This window comes from Lampris incognitus, chromosome 18 (genome assembly GCF_029633865.1).
Source record: "Lampris incognitus isolate fLamInc1 chromosome 18, fLamInc1.hap2, whole genome shotgun sequence".
In the NCBI taxonomy this organism is placed as follows: Eukaryota; Metazoa; Chordata; class Actinopteri; order Lampriformes; family Lampridae; genus Lampris; species Lampris incognitus.
The window spans coordinates 20,876,581-20,894,368 of record NC_079228.1 but is presented as its reverse complement, the minus strand read 5'-3'; the positions used below and the strand labels follow the sequence as shown (position 1 = coordinate 20,894,368).

The 17,788-nt window shown below is 43.9% G+C and overlaps 1 protein-coding gene across 1 annotated transcript; it reads right to left on the bottom strand.

The window, feature by feature from the left end:
* Positions 1 to 1,309: 1,309 nt before the first annotated feature.
* On the bottom strand, positions 1,310 to 17,241 carry sgce (sarcoglycan, epsilon). The gene is made up of 11 exons (XM_056297861.1): positions 17,083 to 17,241; positions 12,162 to 12,284; positions 11,777 to 11,934; positions 10,822 to 10,894; positions 8,814 to 9,012; positions 6,676 to 6,838; positions 5,786 to 6,000; positions 3,583 to 3,609; positions 2,827 to 3,015; positions 2,332 to 2,375; positions 1,310 to 1,829 (listed from the first exon to the last, which is right to left on the bottom strand). The coding sequence occupies exons 1-11, from the start codon at positions 17,117 to 17,119 to the stop codon at positions 1,813 to 1,815; spliced, it is 1,245 nt and encodes a 414-aa protein (XP_056153836.1). The 5' UTR covers positions 17,120 to 17,241; the 3' UTR covers positions 1,310 to 1,812.
* Between the last annotated feature and the right edge of the window lie 547 nt (positions 17,242 to 17,788).

Below are 17,788 nucleotides of genomic sequence, written 5' to 3'. Positions count from 1 at the left end.
TATCAATAGCTCTGACGACTCCTAGAGGATAAATTCTGAGTCTCACCAGCCAGTCAGACTAGCTTGGTCTAGTCAGAAAGACAAGAACTGAGGAAGCCTCTTGGATGAGAGGTGAAACGTCTTCACGGATATATACCAAGTCCAGTTGCACTTGATTCAACTCCTTTGGATAACCATGACCTGGATGAATGAGAACATTCACAGACGTCTTGGATCATACAACTGTTGGTCTCAGTAGTGTTCATGTTGTGTCAACTGATGCGTTTGGACGCGCCACCCATGTTGTAGCAGGGGGTCACAACATCCCCTCATTGGGAATTCTGCATCTGTACTACATGACAGCTGAATTCTCGGCTCGGCTGTTTGTAATTGACCACTGAGACACTGATAGCAGTGAGGGGGAATTTTAACCATTGTTTAAGGGGAAAAAAGATATCAGTATTATTCAGTTTTGTCAGTTGAAAATAGTGCAAAAAGTCAAATCTAAACAATCTTAAATTTTAGACCATTATTACCACAGCAAGGGTAGCACTTCTTTTTTTATATATCCGCGTAATTTGTTATACTCTCGTCTCTTATGTGAAGTACAATGGTGGGAAACTAAAAGGATTTTAGAAGGCACCAGTTAACATATTAACTGTATTCCTGCACATTTTCATTGTGTAACAAAGGTAGATATCAAGGTCACTCTAGATGTAAAAATATTCAGACAACGGAAAAATCTAATCAAAGATTATGGCATACAAGTCATTTTCTCTGTCTACTGGGATAGCAGTGGATCGGGGTGCTTTTCTTTTTCTACATCTGGGTAGCTATACTGACTATAAAATAACAAAAGTTGGTCCACAAAACAATTTTTATGGTTTTTGAGGAACAATTTCTACAGACTTCAGTGCTTTTGATGTCATCTTTCTGATGTTTCACAGTTGCGGCTATACTTCCACACCAATAAAAAGCCAAGTTAATATATTAACTTTTATTACCAAGCCTAACCGTAGGTGTGAGATTGGTAGCAACACGCCGCCATGTCTTACATGTTAAACAGTTGCTTATATGAAAGACTGATACTGATCAAAGATCAGAGGCTGTATAAATTTGAGTTATTTCAGGCCTTATTAGATTTTTTTTGTCAAACTATAACCCCACACAAGGCCTCATTGGTTTTTTTTTTTTTTTTGTGATGTCTTAAAATGTGAAATGTACCAGTTTTATTTATAAATGCCTTTACTCTGTTGTACATTGTAAATACATACCTTCATAAAAAAATGCTGTTTTAATTTTCTGGTCAAAAACATTTCCAAGTGACTTTTGTAAGATATTTATTAACTCGTTTTTGTTTTTTGTAGGACACAAGTACTTATAAAAATTACTTGAAAAATGATTTACTGTTATCATGTGACATTGTTACACATCCTTAATCACACATGACAACTAAAGCACCTCCCTGTCGTGATCCCTTTTCTTAGAGGACTGTTGTGCAATCCAAGGCAAGTATAAGTACAAACGTTAATAATATCGGATCATTTACACAAAATAGTTCAAAATATTTTATTGTTACTTTAGGGCTCTTCTGTTCTCTACTTCAGCCTCTCTCTCACCCACACACACACACACACACACACACGCACACACTGATTTGTCCTAGATGCTAAATACAAAAAGTGCACATGGACACTATTAATATATTTGGACACCTTTGAGGCATGCAGATTGGCACAAATGTAAGATAAAAAAATTTTAAGTGGGCAGGTGAAATCAGCTCCAAAGCTGGTTTCAGGTCACAAGTTGATAGCTTCGGCCACCTTTCTCTCCTCAGGAATACCATTTACCTAACATGAAATAATAATAATAATAAAAAAATTTAGAGTTACAGTTCCATTTCTAAGTTGTGTTTTTAAGAGTTTAATCATCTTCAAAATTGATGTAAAAATTGAGATGTAGAACATTTTTCCATAGTAACGACTACAGTCCGATAACCTTAATTTAAACAAAAACCAAGCACAATACCCACCTCCAATCTTCGAAATGTTGACATGACATAATTATCTCCTTTGTTAGCAGTGAATGGACAAAGAGAGCAGCCTGTTAAAAGCCTCATGTACCTCAACACCATGCACACAGGAGGGCGCTCTGATGCACCAGAATCTACCAAGCATGCTTGTCTAATTGAACATAGTCGCACTATAAGTGTCGTCCCGTCATACACATATCCCCGTATAATATATATATATCCACACATATGTACACTAAGCATATATAGTGTACACACATATAGATATACGTGTGCATGCGTATGGACACAGTAAAACAGGTTCTCAAATTGCTACTAACCTTGTGGCCGTTGTTGGGGTATTGTAATCTGGTTTTGCAGGTTCCTGAAAAGGTCAATGGTAGGATATTAGAAAACAGCAGGATACAGCATACATATAAGGCCCTGGTATCATGTGAAAGTAAATGACACATTAACATTTTCTGAGTCTCAAGACTATTATTAAAAATCATGGGACAGCTTGAAACCCCTAAGCCCTGGGTCTTACGTGCAAATGCTTTGACTTCTTTGTGGCAGCTTTATCTGTAAACATGGAATAGCTGGAAGGTACTGAAAACTGCAATAAACAATAATGGTATTGTTCCTACTTGTGTTTCCCGTAATGACTTATAAATTGCAAATATGCATGTGTGTGCACATGTTTTAGAGAACATGCCCCTTAAGAATACATGCTCACACAAATGTGGCTTGAAGTGCTCGTTTGTCCAATGCCCTATATTTACAGCATATGTGTGTTCCTCAAATCAGTCCCAATGAGCCCCCCCCTCCCAACTCACGTCTGTGTCTGCATGAGAGGCATGCTGGTGGTCTCGTAGTTGTCGGGGTGGATGGGTGGCACCACTTCGCCGCTTACAGGGTTGAAGACGGGCAGGGTGGAGAGGGGCCAGGAGATCTCCCGATTCTTAGACATACTCCTCAGCTCTTTGGAGGACTTCTGGATGGAGCTATGGTGAACCAGCTGGATGCTGGGGGAGGCAGGGGGAGTGATGTTAGACGTGTAACATTTTGTTGTGCACTTTCTACCTAATCCGCTGGCTTTGTAAACTTAAACCCCTTGGGGGAGCTTGATTTATTTGCCCTGCATGGATCTCATTAAAGCACACCTTATCTCATTATGTAATTTTCTTCTAACCACTGTGGAGAGATTCACAGTGACACCATGCATAAAAAAAAAACCAATTCAAACAGCAACAGCCTCTATCCTGCACTCGGATCTCTTACTGTCTAGTTTATCATCCAAGATTGGATCTCCAATCAGGTGGCTAGTCTTAAAATAATTAGGAGATTCCTTTTCGGGAATATAAGCTGATGCAAGCAGCGTTGTGTCCCTATAGCGTTCCATCAAAATTTTGAGCAGCCCACTGGATGGAGAGATGTCAACACAGACGAGCGTATGAATGAATATGAAGGATGTCATTAATGACAACATAGATGATTAATTGGCAAACCAAATGGAAGGGGGTAAAGAAAATACTAGAAACCAAGGAACAAAAAAAGGGGAAAGTAAAACACAGGAGAGGTAAAACACTTACGCTGGTGTTTGCATGTTTCTTTTTTCCCTAGAAACAAAACAAAATGGATGAATTAAATACTAATATTAATAGTAAAAGAGACACAGAAGCAAATGGAATGCTGGGTAAAGAATTGGGTGGAGATGGTGGAGGCGTTGCCGGTGGATAGGGGCACGTCTCTCCCAGCCTGTAAACGGTGGAGAAGGATGGAAGGATTGGGTTGTGATATAATGGATGAATGACAATGTCATGGCTATGCATAGAATTACCAAGACATACATTAAAAAAAAAAAGTACAACAGAACTGTATGGAAAATGTGATATATATGGACCATAAATTGGATGGTCATGACAAGCTGCATTTCAAATCCAGGAGATCCTCTCTTGTTAAAAAATGCGTAACTGTGGTCCTGCACTACTTAACAGCCTCACTGTCAAACATCCAACTGTCCTGTCAAAATACAGTGCATCCGGAAAGTATTCACACCCCTTCACTTTCCCCACATTTTGTTATGTTACAGCCTTATCCCAAAATGGATTAAATTCTTTTTTTTTCTCATCAATCTACATACAATACCCCATAATGACAAAGAGAAAAAGGTTTTGTAGAAATTTTTGCAAATTTATTAAAAATAAAAAACTGAAATATTGCATGTACATAAGTATTCACACCCTTTACTCAGTACTTGGTTGAGGCACCCTTGGCAGCGATTACAGCCTCAAGTCTTCTTGGGTATGAAGCTACAAGCTTGGCACACCTATATTTGGGGTATTTCTCCCATTCTCCTCTGCAGATCCTCTCAAGCTCTGTAAGGTTAGATGGGGAGCGTCGCTGCACAGCTATTTTCAGGTCTTTCCAGAGATGTTCAATGGGGTTCAAGTCTGGGCTCTGGCTGGGCCACTCAAGGACATTCACAGACTTGTCCCGAAGCCACTCCTTCGTTGTCTTGGCTGTGTGCTTAGGGTCGTTGTCGTGTTGAAAGGTAAACCTTCGCCCCAGTCTGAGGTCCTGAGAGCTCTGGAGCAGGTTTACATCAAGGATCTCTCTGTACTTTGCTCCATTCATCTTTCCCTCGATCCTGACTAGTCTCCCAGTTCCTGCCGCTGAAGAACATCCCCACAGCATGATGCTGCCACCACCATGCTTCACTGTAGGGATGGTATTAGCAAGGTGATGAGAGGTGCCTGGTTTCCTCCAGACGTGGTTTGGCATTCAGGCCAAAGAGTTCAATCTTGGTTTCATCAGACCAGAGAATCTTGTTTCTCATGGTCTGAGAGTCCTTTAGGTGCTTTCTGGCAAACTCCAAGCGGGCTGTCATGTGCCTTTTACTGAGCAGAGGCTTCCGTCTGGCCACTCTACCATAAAGGCCTGATTGGTGGAGTGCTGCAGAGATGGTTGTCCTTCTGGAAGGTTCTCCCATCTCCACAGAGGAACGCTGGAGCTCTGTCAGAGTGACCATCGGGTTCTTGGTCACCTCCCTGACCAAGGCCCTTCTCCCTTGATTGCTCAGTTTGGCTGGGCGGCCAGCTCTAGGAAGAGTCCTGGTGGATCCAAACTTCTTCCATTTACGAATGATGGAGACCACTGTGCTCTTCGGGACCTTCAAAGCTGTAGAAATTTTTTGTACCCTTCCCCAGATCTGTGCCTCGATAAAATCCTGTCTCGGAGGTCCACAGACAATTCCTTTGACTTCAGGGCTTGGTTTCTGCTCTGACATGCACTGTTAACAGTGGGACCTTATATAGACAGTTGTGTGCCTTTCCAAATCATGTCCGATCAATTGAATTTACTACGGGTGGACTCCAATCAAGATGTAGAAACATCTCAAGGATGATCAGTGGAAACAGGATGAACCTGAGCTCAATTTTGAGTGTCATAGAAAAGGGTGTGAATACTTATGCACATGCAATATTTCAGTTTTTTATTTTTGATAAAATTGCAAAAATTTCTACAAAACCTTTTTCACTTTGTCATTATGGGGTATTGTGTGTAGATTGATGAAAAAAAAGGAATTTAATCCATTTTGGAATAAGGCTGTAACATAACAAAATGTGGGGAAAGTGAAGGGGTGTGAATACTTTCCGGATGCACTGTACACTTCAGTTCCTCTTCTCCATTTGAAGAGAATACGCTGACACTGCTATATGCCATTCCCTCCAGTATTTGCATGTCTGTGTTTGAATTGAGTAAAAAAAATTTAAAAAAAAAGTGGCACACACTTACACCCCTTCCCTTCTGCAGCACATGGAATAACCAAGGATGAAGAATAGAACCACCGCCACGGCGGAGGGAACTGCCAGCGTGACGAGGAAGTCGTAAAAGTAGTCCCGGCTCTTCAGTGACTCAGACGGGGGTTTGTACTCCCCAATTTCAGGCAGGACTCCAGTGCCCAGGTCAGGGCGGTTATTATGCACCATCACCACCTTAGCAATATCAACCTAAAGATGTAAATACGTTAAAAAAACAAAAAACATATTAGTCATCAGTAAAAGGTGCTTGCACCACAGATATAGTGCTGAATACAATGCCTTCTGATTTGTTTTTTTTGTGGACCCCCCCCTTTTTTTTTTCTCTTCCAATTGTATCCAGCCAATTACCCCACTCTCCCGAGCTGTCCTGGTCGCTGCTCCACCCCCTCTGCTGATCCGGGGAGGGCTGCAGACTACCATGTGCCTCCTCCGATACATGTGGAGTCACCAGCTGCTTCTTTTCACCTGACAGTGAGGAGTTTCGCCAGGGGGACTTACATTATATTAGTGCATGGGAGGCTCACACTATTCCCCCCCGAATAGGTGCCCTGACTGAGACAGTGCTAGTGCAGCGACCAGGACACATACCCACATCCAGCTTCCCACCCGCAAATACAGCCAATTGTGTCTGTAGGGACATCTGACCAAGCCGGAGGTAACACGGGGATTCGAACCCGCGATCCCCGTGTTAGTAGGCAATGGAAAGGACCGCCACGCCACCTGGACGCCCTATGCCTTCGCCACGCCACCCGGACGTCCTATGCCTTCAGGTTTAACTATTAATAACAACAAGCTATGTTAGAGATGCGCCTCTGGACGAATACTTTGAATCTAGGGAGGAAATGTGTGAAAATGAACCCTTACCAGGGAGATTTTACACCAGTCAATGTGGAACTGCGCTCTGAACTTCTTGTCACAGCTGATAACGGGCTCCATCTCCTGGCTGCATCGCAGCTGGTTGTGGGGGCTTTCCACCTCCCGTAGGCAAGACGAGAAGGGAACATCAGCACCCACCATTACATATACCCTGAGGACACACAAGAAGCCATTAGACAGCGGCAAAGCCAAGATGTTGATAAAAAAAAAAAAAATACCAAATAGGAAACACAAAAGATTCCTTGTCAGAAACATACACACAAATTATCAGACACCGCTCCTGTCGAAATCCCTATTTGAATATGAATATTATAGTGACCTCCTATCTACACCAAGGCTCATGGTAGTCAGTGCGTTTGTCCCCCTGCTGAGCGCTCCTCTGCAACCTTTTATCTTCTAAACATCAGCATGAATGTTTTATGAACATCTTATGGCAGCTCATGTGGACAATTGCCCCTTGGATAAAACTAGACTGCCAGTGTGTCTTCAGTGAGGAAAGCCAAGTGTCCTCACATAACGCACAGAAAACCGACAGTTCACTAAGCCCCAGTCAAACCTTATTTCAGTGTAAGGTAAGTTATCGGTTGGGTGTATGAACAGTTTTCCATCATGACAAGTGTTTGGTTCCTTGTTAATAAATATTTCGATGTGTTTACATTAAACCTGTTGTTTGATGTGCGCTTTCATTTGCTGATGAACCAGTCAAGAATTATGCATTGAAAATATGCATTTGTGGGCTTCTGGGTAGCGTGGTGGTCTAATCCATTGCCTACCAACACAGGGATCGCCGGTTCAAATCCCTGTGTTACCTCTGGCTTGGTCGGGTGTCCCTACAGACACAATTGGCCGTGTCTGCGGGTGGGAAGCCGGATGTGGGTATGTGTCCTGGTCGCTGCACTAGTGCCTCCTCTGGTCGGTTGGAACGCCTGTTGGGGGGGAATAGCGTGATCTTCCCACGTGCTACGTCCCCCTGGTGAAACTCCTCACTGTCAGGTGAAAAGAAGCGGCTGGTGACTTCACATGTATCGGAGGAGGCATGTGGTAGTCTGCAGCCCTCCCCGGCTCGGCAGAGGGGGTGGAGGAGCGACCGGGACGGCTCGGAAGAGTGAGGTAATTGGCCAAGTACAATTGGGTAGAAAATGGTAGGGGGGGTCAAAAATACATAGATGCATTCGTGTCACTGGGAATCACCCAGCTGTAGTACTGATCTTTACACCTACCTAGCCAGTTCATCTTACCATGGTTTCTGCATCTAATTTATGTTTCTAAAAGACAACGCAAACACTTATAGCTTATTCAGACAATTAAGAAGTAACAGTTACAAAAGGGAGAGGTTTAAATACTTGAGTTTAAATACTTGGGGTCAACTGTCCAAAGTAACGGGGAGTGCAGTAGAGAGGTGAAGAAGAGAGTGCAGGCAGGGTGGAGTGGGTGGAGAAGAGTGTCAGGAGTGATTTGCGACAGAAGGGTACCCGCAAGAGTTAAAGGGAAGGTTTACAAGATGGTTGTGAGACCAGCTATGTTATATGGTTTGGAGACAGTGGCACTGACGAAAAGACAGCAGGCAGAGCTGGAGGTGGTAGAGTTGAAGATGCTAAGATTTTCACTGGGAGTAATGAAGAAGGATAGAATTAGGGAACGATTATATTAAGAGGGACCGCTCAGGTTGGACGGTTTGGAGACAAAGAAAGAGAGGCAAGATTGAGATGGCTTGGACATGTGTGGAGGAGAGATGCTAGGTATATTGGGAGAAGGATACTGAATATGGAGCTGCCAAGAAAGAGGAAAAGAGGAAGGCCAAAGAGGAGGCTTATGGATGTGGTGAGGGAAGACATGCAGGTGGCTGGTGCGACAGAGGAAGACGCAGAAGACAGGAAGAAATGGAAACAGATGATCCGCTGTGGCGACCCCTAACGGGAGCAGCCGAAAGTAGTAGTAGTAGTTACAAAAGGGAGAGGATATGAGAATGTAAGTTGTTCAAAAACTAGCCCACCAAAAGTACATGAAAAATATTGGGCAATGGAGTGTCTCAGCTTGGCTCTATTCTCCTGCAGGATCTGCAGCGCACAAAGTATAACAGCTGTTTTAATGGGATCCAGGTCTGACACAACTTCAAAGATCCTCACCCCTCCTTGAGATCGTCGATAGGCAGAGGCACGCGCCCGCCGCGGTCAAGTGCTGAGGTGATGTTGATCGCATTTAGGCGCTCGGGTTGCCATACGTTCTTCACAGCCCCCAGAAAGTCCCCCAACACCTCACTGGCCAGCATCTCCTCCACATTCATGTTCTTGATATAGAACTCTGCCTGGTATTGGAGGGGGAACTCTGATAGTGGGGAAGTAAAAGAGAGAAGGGCGCAGCGTGGGGGGGGGGGGTCCACAACAGGAGAGAAAGAGAGAGGGAGGGTTGTGTGAAAGACATGAATGTTGGAGAATAGAAAGGTTGAGGAGGCAGGCCTCTAGGAGCCATAAACGTAAGATGGTGATGCATGAGTCAGTGCTGTTCCTCTGACTAGATAACCTTTATTGTTGTACATTCAATTCGCAGTTGACACCAGTAGGTAACCACAGCCAGCTGCCCAATGGCAGTCTGCCCAGCAGGCGCCTGGGTGTCTGCTCTGCTCCCTTTTACTCTGCTATGACTTGGCCTCCTCTCTGTGGGGCCAGATGGCTGATGACATCACAGCACTGGGTGAGTGATGTCACGCCAGCATCAGGAACATCTGCTCAGCTTTCACCCAACACTGTCTTTATTGCGCTGCATGTACCATGACTAGTCAACAAGCCAGTATGCAGATGCACGGAAGAAGGCAGATGTTGGGTAGTGTTTAAAAAGGGAATATTGTTTGCTGTCCCCTACATATAAATTATAAAGGTATTATTATGCAGGACTGTGGTTTGCAGAAACAATCCTGCACAGCATTGTTTTATTGTGGCCTGTCCTATCTAGTTTTAATACGTTTTTTGTTTAGTGTCTGATTGTATGTCAGTTTCAGCAAACCTTGCTCATATGAAAAAGTGACATGGATATACATTATTTAGAAGAATAATGAAAAAGAGCAAACAATAAAGCTTAACTCAAACAAAAACCAGCGATTTCTTTTCCTATTAAGTCACAGTTATGACCAGGGCTCACTTGGCACCATGGATATTAAATGATGTATGATCACAACAAAATTCAATTAATTTTGTATGAAATTGCTGATAGGACAATTAGTAGCTGGTCTATTCTTTTCTTCTTTTTTTTTTGTTGAATTTTTTAGGATCCCCCTCCCCTTTTTTTTTCTCCGGAATTGTACTTGGCCAATTACCCCACTCTTCCAAGCCATCATGGTCGCTGCTCCACCCCCTCTGCCAATCCAGGGAGGGCTGCAGACTACCACATACCTCCTCCAATACATGTCGCCAGCCGCTTCTTTTCACCTGACAGTGAGGAGTTTTGCCAGGGGGCCATAGCACGTGGCCATGGGAGGATTATGCTATTCCCCCCAGTTACCCTCCCCCCGAACAGGTGCCCCGACTGACCAGAGGAGGCACTAGTTCAGCGATCAGGACACATACCCACATCCGGTTTCCCACCCACAGACACGGCCAATTGTGTCTGTAGGGACACCCAACCAAGCCGGAGGTAACATGGGGATTTCAACCGGTGATCTCTGTGTTGGTAGGCAACGGAATAGACTGCAACGCCACCCGGATGCTCGTAGCTGGTCTATTTTGACACTGCAATTTGGTTTTTTTAAAGAAAAAAATTTAACCATTTGCATCATCATCAGCCACCACACAGTGTAGTTAGAATGATGGTACTACAAAATGTCACATGTTCTGTCACATGTTCAATATCTTTTCATCATCAATGTCAACCAATTAAGCATTTTTGTAGAAAGAGATATTGACATCATAACATATGATCTATTCTGACTCTGAAATCCAGTGTGTTGGATCAACCTGATTTTGACTGTATTAAAAATTCCAAGTCCTTTCGTGCCAAGTTTGTGGTACATGAACATGATGCATTTTTCTTTTGGAAGCTCCACACCTCCGTTTGACATTGGCTGCATCTTCAAAAATTAATCAGAGAAATTGCACATTTGGATTTGTGTCTGCCCTGAGCTCTCCTGCTGGCCCCTCTTACCTTCTGTAGACATGATGTTTATGACCAAGTTATGCCGCGCTGTCTCAAAAGTGCGTCTGTTATAGGCGGTAATCTGAAACACACAGCAATGAAAAGTTTAAGCCCAGATCAGTGCAGCTTATATGGCTGCAGCTCTCTGGACAAGGCTGAGCTAGATACGGAACATACTGCAGGCTTGGTACCCTATTGGCCACACCGTATAGGGGCACATGCCTGCTGCTGAGAACATTAAGCCTTTTGAGAGAAAATGCTACAGTAGCTTAGGGGGGGAAAGAAGGCAGAAAACATATGAGATTTAAAGGCTGTAAACTTTTATCTCTGTGAGTGACAGAAGAAAATCAGCTAAGCATAGTTTCTCTCTTCTAACAAGCCACTGGTGTTGCAAAATCAATGTCAAATGTGATATAAAAACTAAACTGAATATTATCTTTATATGAGCTTAGCCATTAAAACAGAATTCAGGATATTGGCTTTCATTTGTCTGACAATGACAAGCTTTTTTTATCTCAAGTTTTCATTTTATTTGGGTACATTGTACATATACTGGTACGCTCTGTCATGTACATCTACCTCAGGCATGTATGTAAGTAAACTGCTAACATCTATTTCAGCATCTCTGATATATTCTCTGCACCATAGCACTTTATCAACTCTTATTTCGCCAGTATAAGTCAATCCTCATGCACATATATCTGAAGATTGTTGTGTTGTAGGGTTGTTATTCTATGTTAAGTACACTGAGAGAGCCACGAAACCAGAGTCAAATTCCATGTATGTACAAACCTACATGGCCAATAAACATGATTCTGAGTCTGATACTTTTTTGGGGGAAAAAAAAAATGTGTCCGTCCCCATACTTGACAAAATTAAAGCAATTGCAAACACCTTGAACCACGGTTCTTGACCATTTTTTAAGAGCCAACATTTTTATTTTGAAACTGGGCTAGATGCACACCTCTATGATGGTGGGCTTGCCAACCAGCTCAGCAGTGGGGGAGCCATAGAGCACCCCATCACTGTGAGGAGTCCGCTGGATGTAGCGTAGCCAGCCCGGCCTGTCAGGGTAGCCCATCAAGTTGGTGTTGAAAGTGATGGGGTCATTGCCAGCATCGCCTGCAGGGAGAGAATTTTAATATCAGCTAAGCCTTTTTCTTTTAACCTGTGGAAAATGCTGAACTGGTGCAGCATAAAGTTAGAGTATATTTAGTCTATCTTTCATCGTTTGTACACACAAACTGCCTGAACAAATTCTTCGATGACATCATAGGTAATGAAATACTCTGTGGGAAATAACAAATGCTTTGTAAAATGCTGAAACTGGGGATGCAATGATGCAGTACCTGATTTTGGGTAGGGAGGGAACTCTCCTTTGAAATATTCCCTCTCCAGGACATGAACAAACAGCACACCTGCAGACGGGTAGACGTTCCGGTCCGCATGCGACCTCGAGAGGATGGTGACCACTGGAGCACAGAAAAAAGACGCAAGGGTGATTAACTCCTTGCCGCGGTGTTTCTTTCTATGTGTGTGTGTGTGTGTGCCATTAATGGCTTGCCAGCAGCACCAACGATTTGAGGAGAGAAAACGTATACAGAGGCCATTAAAAATAAAGCTTCTGGTCTAATTACTGGGACCAGTTACTGGTCTAATTACTGGGACCACTTCTTCAAATCTCAAGAATCAACAGGGCTCACGTAATATTTCTCTATTCGCTTGCTTTGCCTGATGGCAAGTCTACCGCCTTGTTGTAAGTGTAATGGCACAGTTTCCCATGACAGAGCACAGGCACAGCCGGCGTGAACGGCGAAAACTCAATTCCCCTTACTGACCTAAAGGTGGGATATGATGTACTATAAAGAGCAGCGAATTTCTTATCAATCAGCTTGCTGAGGCCTTTTCACTTCTGTCTGCTATTGCCTTCCTCCATCATACCCTCTTTTTAGTCCCACTCCATTGTACATGAAAACTCACACCTTACTGACAAATGGTGCCACTTAGCAAATGACAGCCTGTTAATGAAGGTTTATTCAACAGAGGGCCGGAGGTGTTGTATGCCATAAGTCTCCCTTATTTGCCTCATCCCCCACCCCCACTCCTCCTCTCGTCTCTTTTGTTTGCTCTCTCCTCCCATCTCTTGCCATGTTCCTCCAGGATGCCTGTGGTCTTGCACGGCCTTTTTTTTTTTGTCTCGCTTTCCCCCTTCTCTCTCCTTCAGAGAGTGGGACGTCAATGTTTAATTATCATGAGAGGGAGGTGGTGGGGGGTAGAGAGAGGGACCTCAGGGAGGGAGGGGGGAAGGAAAGGTGGAGCATGGCAGTATGGGGTGTCAGAGAGAAGGAGCGTGTGAGAAAGAGAGAGCTTGGACTGTTCTAGCCTGCAAACACATGACGAGGCTGGCTGCATAAGCTGGCAAGCGAAAGCGTTGAGAAAGCTGTGGGTGTACGGATGCCTCCCTCCTGGTGAAATTCCCCTTTCTCCTCCTCCTCCTCCTCATCAACGTAAATCTCACCACCATCACTGTCATCATCAACGTCATAACAACGCTTGAGGCTAGTTTCTACTGCGTTAAACTCTCTCTGTGAACAAAAAGTACACTGCCCTCAATGGAGATTTTCCGCTAAAAGGAAGCCTTAGACCAGGATTTATGTTTTAATCAGTGTGGAGAAAACACAGTGTAATCTTTGGTTAAGTATTATCTATTGCCAAAGTGCTCAAGTAGTTAAAATCACTGTAGTGGGGAAGATTTGGTGACATGGTAAGCTATTGGAAGGCAAGCAACTATCCCAGAGACTCTGGTCATACAAGGGCAAATGTCCATCCATCCATTATCCAAACCGCTTATCCTGCTCAGGTTCACGGGGATGCTGGAACCTATCCCACCAGCAGTCATTGGGCAGCAGGCGGGGAGACACCCTGGAAAGGCCAACAATCCATCACAAGGCCCACACACACACACACACACACACACACACACACACACACACACACACACACACACACCTAGGGACAATTTAGTATGGCCGATTCACCTGACCGACATGTCTTTGGACTGTGGGAGGAAACCCGGAGGAAACCCACGCAGACACGGGGAGAACATGCAAACTCCACACAGAGGACGACCCGGGATGACCCCCAAGGTTGGACTACTCCGGGGCTCGAACCCAGGACCTTCTTGCTGTGAGGCGACCGTGCTAACACTGCGCCACCGGGCCGCCCACAAGGGCAAATGTGACTGACTAAATTCCCAAAGGCAATCAAAATGCACTGAATGGTCTCAACTGTATGCTAAACTGAGCAACATCTGTGGCCATAGCTAAACATTATCTTGGCCATATGTCGTTTGTCCACAAGGGTTTTGTCACAGTTGGATACAATCAATACCGCTTATGCTTGATGCAAATTAGTGCAGTGTTATTGAACACTGAGGTTACAGCCAGCAAATCAGCACAGATGGAAAATATAGATGGAAGAGTGTGACTAATTGAAGGAGCAGCAGTTGTTCCTGATACCAAAAAAAAAAAACACGAGACATTAAAATCACGGTTATTCTGAATCCAAGAATAAAACCTCATCCAGGTTCATCCCACTGGCAGCACCTAAATTCAGTTGATCCCCAAATCCCACTGTGAATATCCAAACTAATGCACAGATTTTATTACTAGACACGTTGGGCCTCATCAATTCTTCACCACACAAAGGACCACAGTCACAAACGACCAGTCAAGGTCAAGTTTTGGTCATTCTACTCAGAGATCCATTTATGTGGCCTTAACAATTATGGCACGTCCGCATATGAAGCAGGAAAAAAGGCAAGTGCCCAGATGGCCTGGTCTCCCCCACTGGTCTGAGGGATAGATAATGACCTATGGGAGTTAAAATGTGCTTCAAGCTATGTCTCCTGCACCCAACCTTTCAGAGGATTATCTACCCATACCTATACTTAATATGGCTAAAGCATTTTCAGAAAAGGCTCTAATGATCATTCAAGCCTAACACAGCCAGCTAGCAAACTTGACAATATTCTAGTCTAATTGATCTTTGTGGACTGAGTTTTACCCTCATCTTAATACCAACATGTCACCTACTCTTGCACTGATAGTCCAGCCAAGGTAAGCAAAGATCATTAGCTTAAGCTACAGCCAGGGTGTGCTAATAGCATTACATCTTCTTCTTAGAGGCTGCCTGAATTACTGCCAGGCCTTCTCGAGATGATGGACCGCAGGGCTCCTATCTAATACATCACTCATTGGAGGTTAATGCTAAACTGTTCACTGCAGAGTAACCTGTAGGCTCTAGCTGCAGTACAAACACACAGACACATACAGGCACACACTTAGCACAGCGACACACAAGTGCATACATTCACTTGCACACTAGCAATTGGTCCTTCCTCCATATACACAGAAACACATACCCACATCTTTCATGCTTCATACACATGCTTACACACACATATACATGCACACACACACACACACACACACACACACCTTGATGCATTTGCTGACAGTAGATCACTAACAGGCTGGCCAACTTTTATGCTTTTATGGGCTGACCTTGGACCGTCTGCAGTCTCAAGAGCAATGCCTTAGTTAATAACGCCATTGGCTACATACGGAAAAAACTGCACTTGTCCCTCAATGGCTACTTAGCTTGTGCAGAGACAAGGGGGGAATGTCCTCTAGTTCTGTTGAATCAGCTATGTGCATGTTGTTTCGGTCAGGAGGAATGCATGTGCTTCTTTGGTTTTCTGTAGCCAAGTATAGACAACAACGAACACTACTGTTTGGAGTGACGCTTTGGATATCAACCCATGAGTTTGAGGCAAGTCATTCTGAACTCAGACCTGGAAGTGAAAGTACTTGGAGAAGTGACTAGCAGAAGGCAATGGCTAACAACAGGGGGACAGCAAACACCCAGCTCATCTGCTTGGCTTTCTGACCTTTTTATTCTATCTGGAGGTAAGCGAAAGCTTTGATTTGCCTGTTTTTGCTTTAAAGTCCAGTTATATCTATGATGTTAGATTCAGTGGTGTTCATCGGGGAGTAGGCATTGTATCATTGTTGAAGTAAAAGAAATGGGTCAATGCTTCGCAATCAACAATTTAGGATCGACCCTAATAGCAACACAGTGGTTAGACCAGACTACATCGGATAACAGCAGAGAGATTAGACTAGTCTTTCATTCAACAAGCTAATTTTATGGGAAAACTGAGTGGGCTAATTCTGCAGCATAGCAAGCCACTGAAGAAAAGTCATACCAACATTAATAGGGAACCACTTGAGTGTGTCACAGTGTTATGACAAGGAGGGGGACAAAGGGGTCAACACATGATGTGCGCTACTGCACACGCCCACTCACCATCTCTGTACAAGGTTGTTCTCTGCTTCAAGCCCATGGAAGGCTCCATATGACCTTTTGTCTCATGTAAATCGGTGAGTTCGACATCATAGGCATGCACAACGTAAACTATTGGATCAAGTAAACGAAAACAACATTGTAACAGCTGTGACTTTCTAATTAACACAGAGTCCATTGAAGCCACAAAATCTCGAATAGACTCTTAATCTTGGAAACAGTGTATATTTTTGCCTGCCTGCATACACAAAATTGAGCTTTGATCATTATAGGCAAATACAAGGCAAAACAACAGATAAATGTTGCAATGATACGCCTTACATTATACCTGCCCAGGTGAGAGAGTATTGCAATTTTGTCATGTTTTACGTCCTCATTGCAATGTATTACATGATGTATGATGACGAATATGTAATGCATGGTAATGTATCTGGCGTCATGCATTCAGCTCAGGGTTGACTTTGGGTAATTAAGCATTCGTAGCACACCTGGAATATGTGCATTAGGCCTTCAGAGAGAAAGACTATTTGCAAAGCTGGGTGACAAATACGAAAATATAATAGCTGGTGAATTGGAGTAATAGCTGTTATTCCAAGTGTGTGAGGCGAGGATACTCAACGCATACATTTAGGGCAGAATGGTTTAGCTGCTCCACCCGGAATAACGGTACGGCTGCCTGGCGTTAGCCATTTTTTCCACGACTCTCTCTCTCTCTCTCTCTCTCTCTCTCTCTCTCTCTCTCTCTCTCTCTCTCTCTGTCTCTCTCTCTCCCTCACTCACTCGCGGAAAAAAAGAGCAGAGCAGCAACTAGCGCAGTAACAGGCTAGCCAGCTAACATGCTAGCATGAAGGAGACAACGCATCAAAGGCAGACGACATATTAAAACGGCTGGTCAATACGTACCTATCACCGGCCACACCGCAATAGCTGCAGTGTACATGTTGCAAAACGACTCCCGTCAGTCCGACGTGAATAAAAGGTTTTATTTTGACCGCCACAGGTTTGACAGCCATAACAAGCATCCCCCACTTCCAGCACTCCTTCCTCCGCCTCCTTCCTCGGCTGTGCGGCGTCGGGAGGAGCAGCGAGAGACTTCATTGGTTGGAGGCGTTCGAAACATCTGGCAAGAGGGGAAAAAGATGGTGGTCAAAGAAAAGTATTTATGAAAACGCGATGTGAATACGAGAAAAAAAGTAGCTTGTGTCCTTGGCAACCATAGTGTGATGATACCAAAGTTGAACTCGTTTTTTTGTTTTTTTTTTAACTCATTGCAAGTTTGCCCGGTTTGTAGTCTGCCAGCATGTCAAATTAACCCGGTGTCCTGTCTGTGTATATGTGTTATTATTCTATCAAAGTAATGTATGAATGAATTTCCATGGTTGTAAATAGAACTTTAGACCCTACCTCCACCCCCCACCCCCCAACATAACAATCCACAGACAAGGGAAATAACGGGGAAGTGAGGGGGACAGTCAACGAGAGGGAGAGAAGGAGAGAGAGAGAGAGCTGCAAACTGTAAACAGCTGTTTCTACGCCCCCTGCTAATTTTGAATAATTACTGTGAATGCTTTGATAAATAAATGTAAATAAATAATGCTTTGTTTGTGAT

Coding starts and splice junctions, on each gene's coding strand:
- sgce (XM_056297861.1), bottom strand. CDS start 17,119: ATGTACACTGCAGCTATTGCGGTGTGGCCGGTGATAG. Junction 10,895..11,776: donor GCAAGCCCACCATCATAGAG/GTGTGCATCTAG, acceptor TGTGTGTTTCAG/ATTACCGCCTATAACAGACG. Junction 6,001..6,675: donor ACTGGTGTAAAATCTCCCTG/GTAAGGGTTCAT, acceptor TTACATCTTTAG/GTTGATATTGCTAAGGTGGT.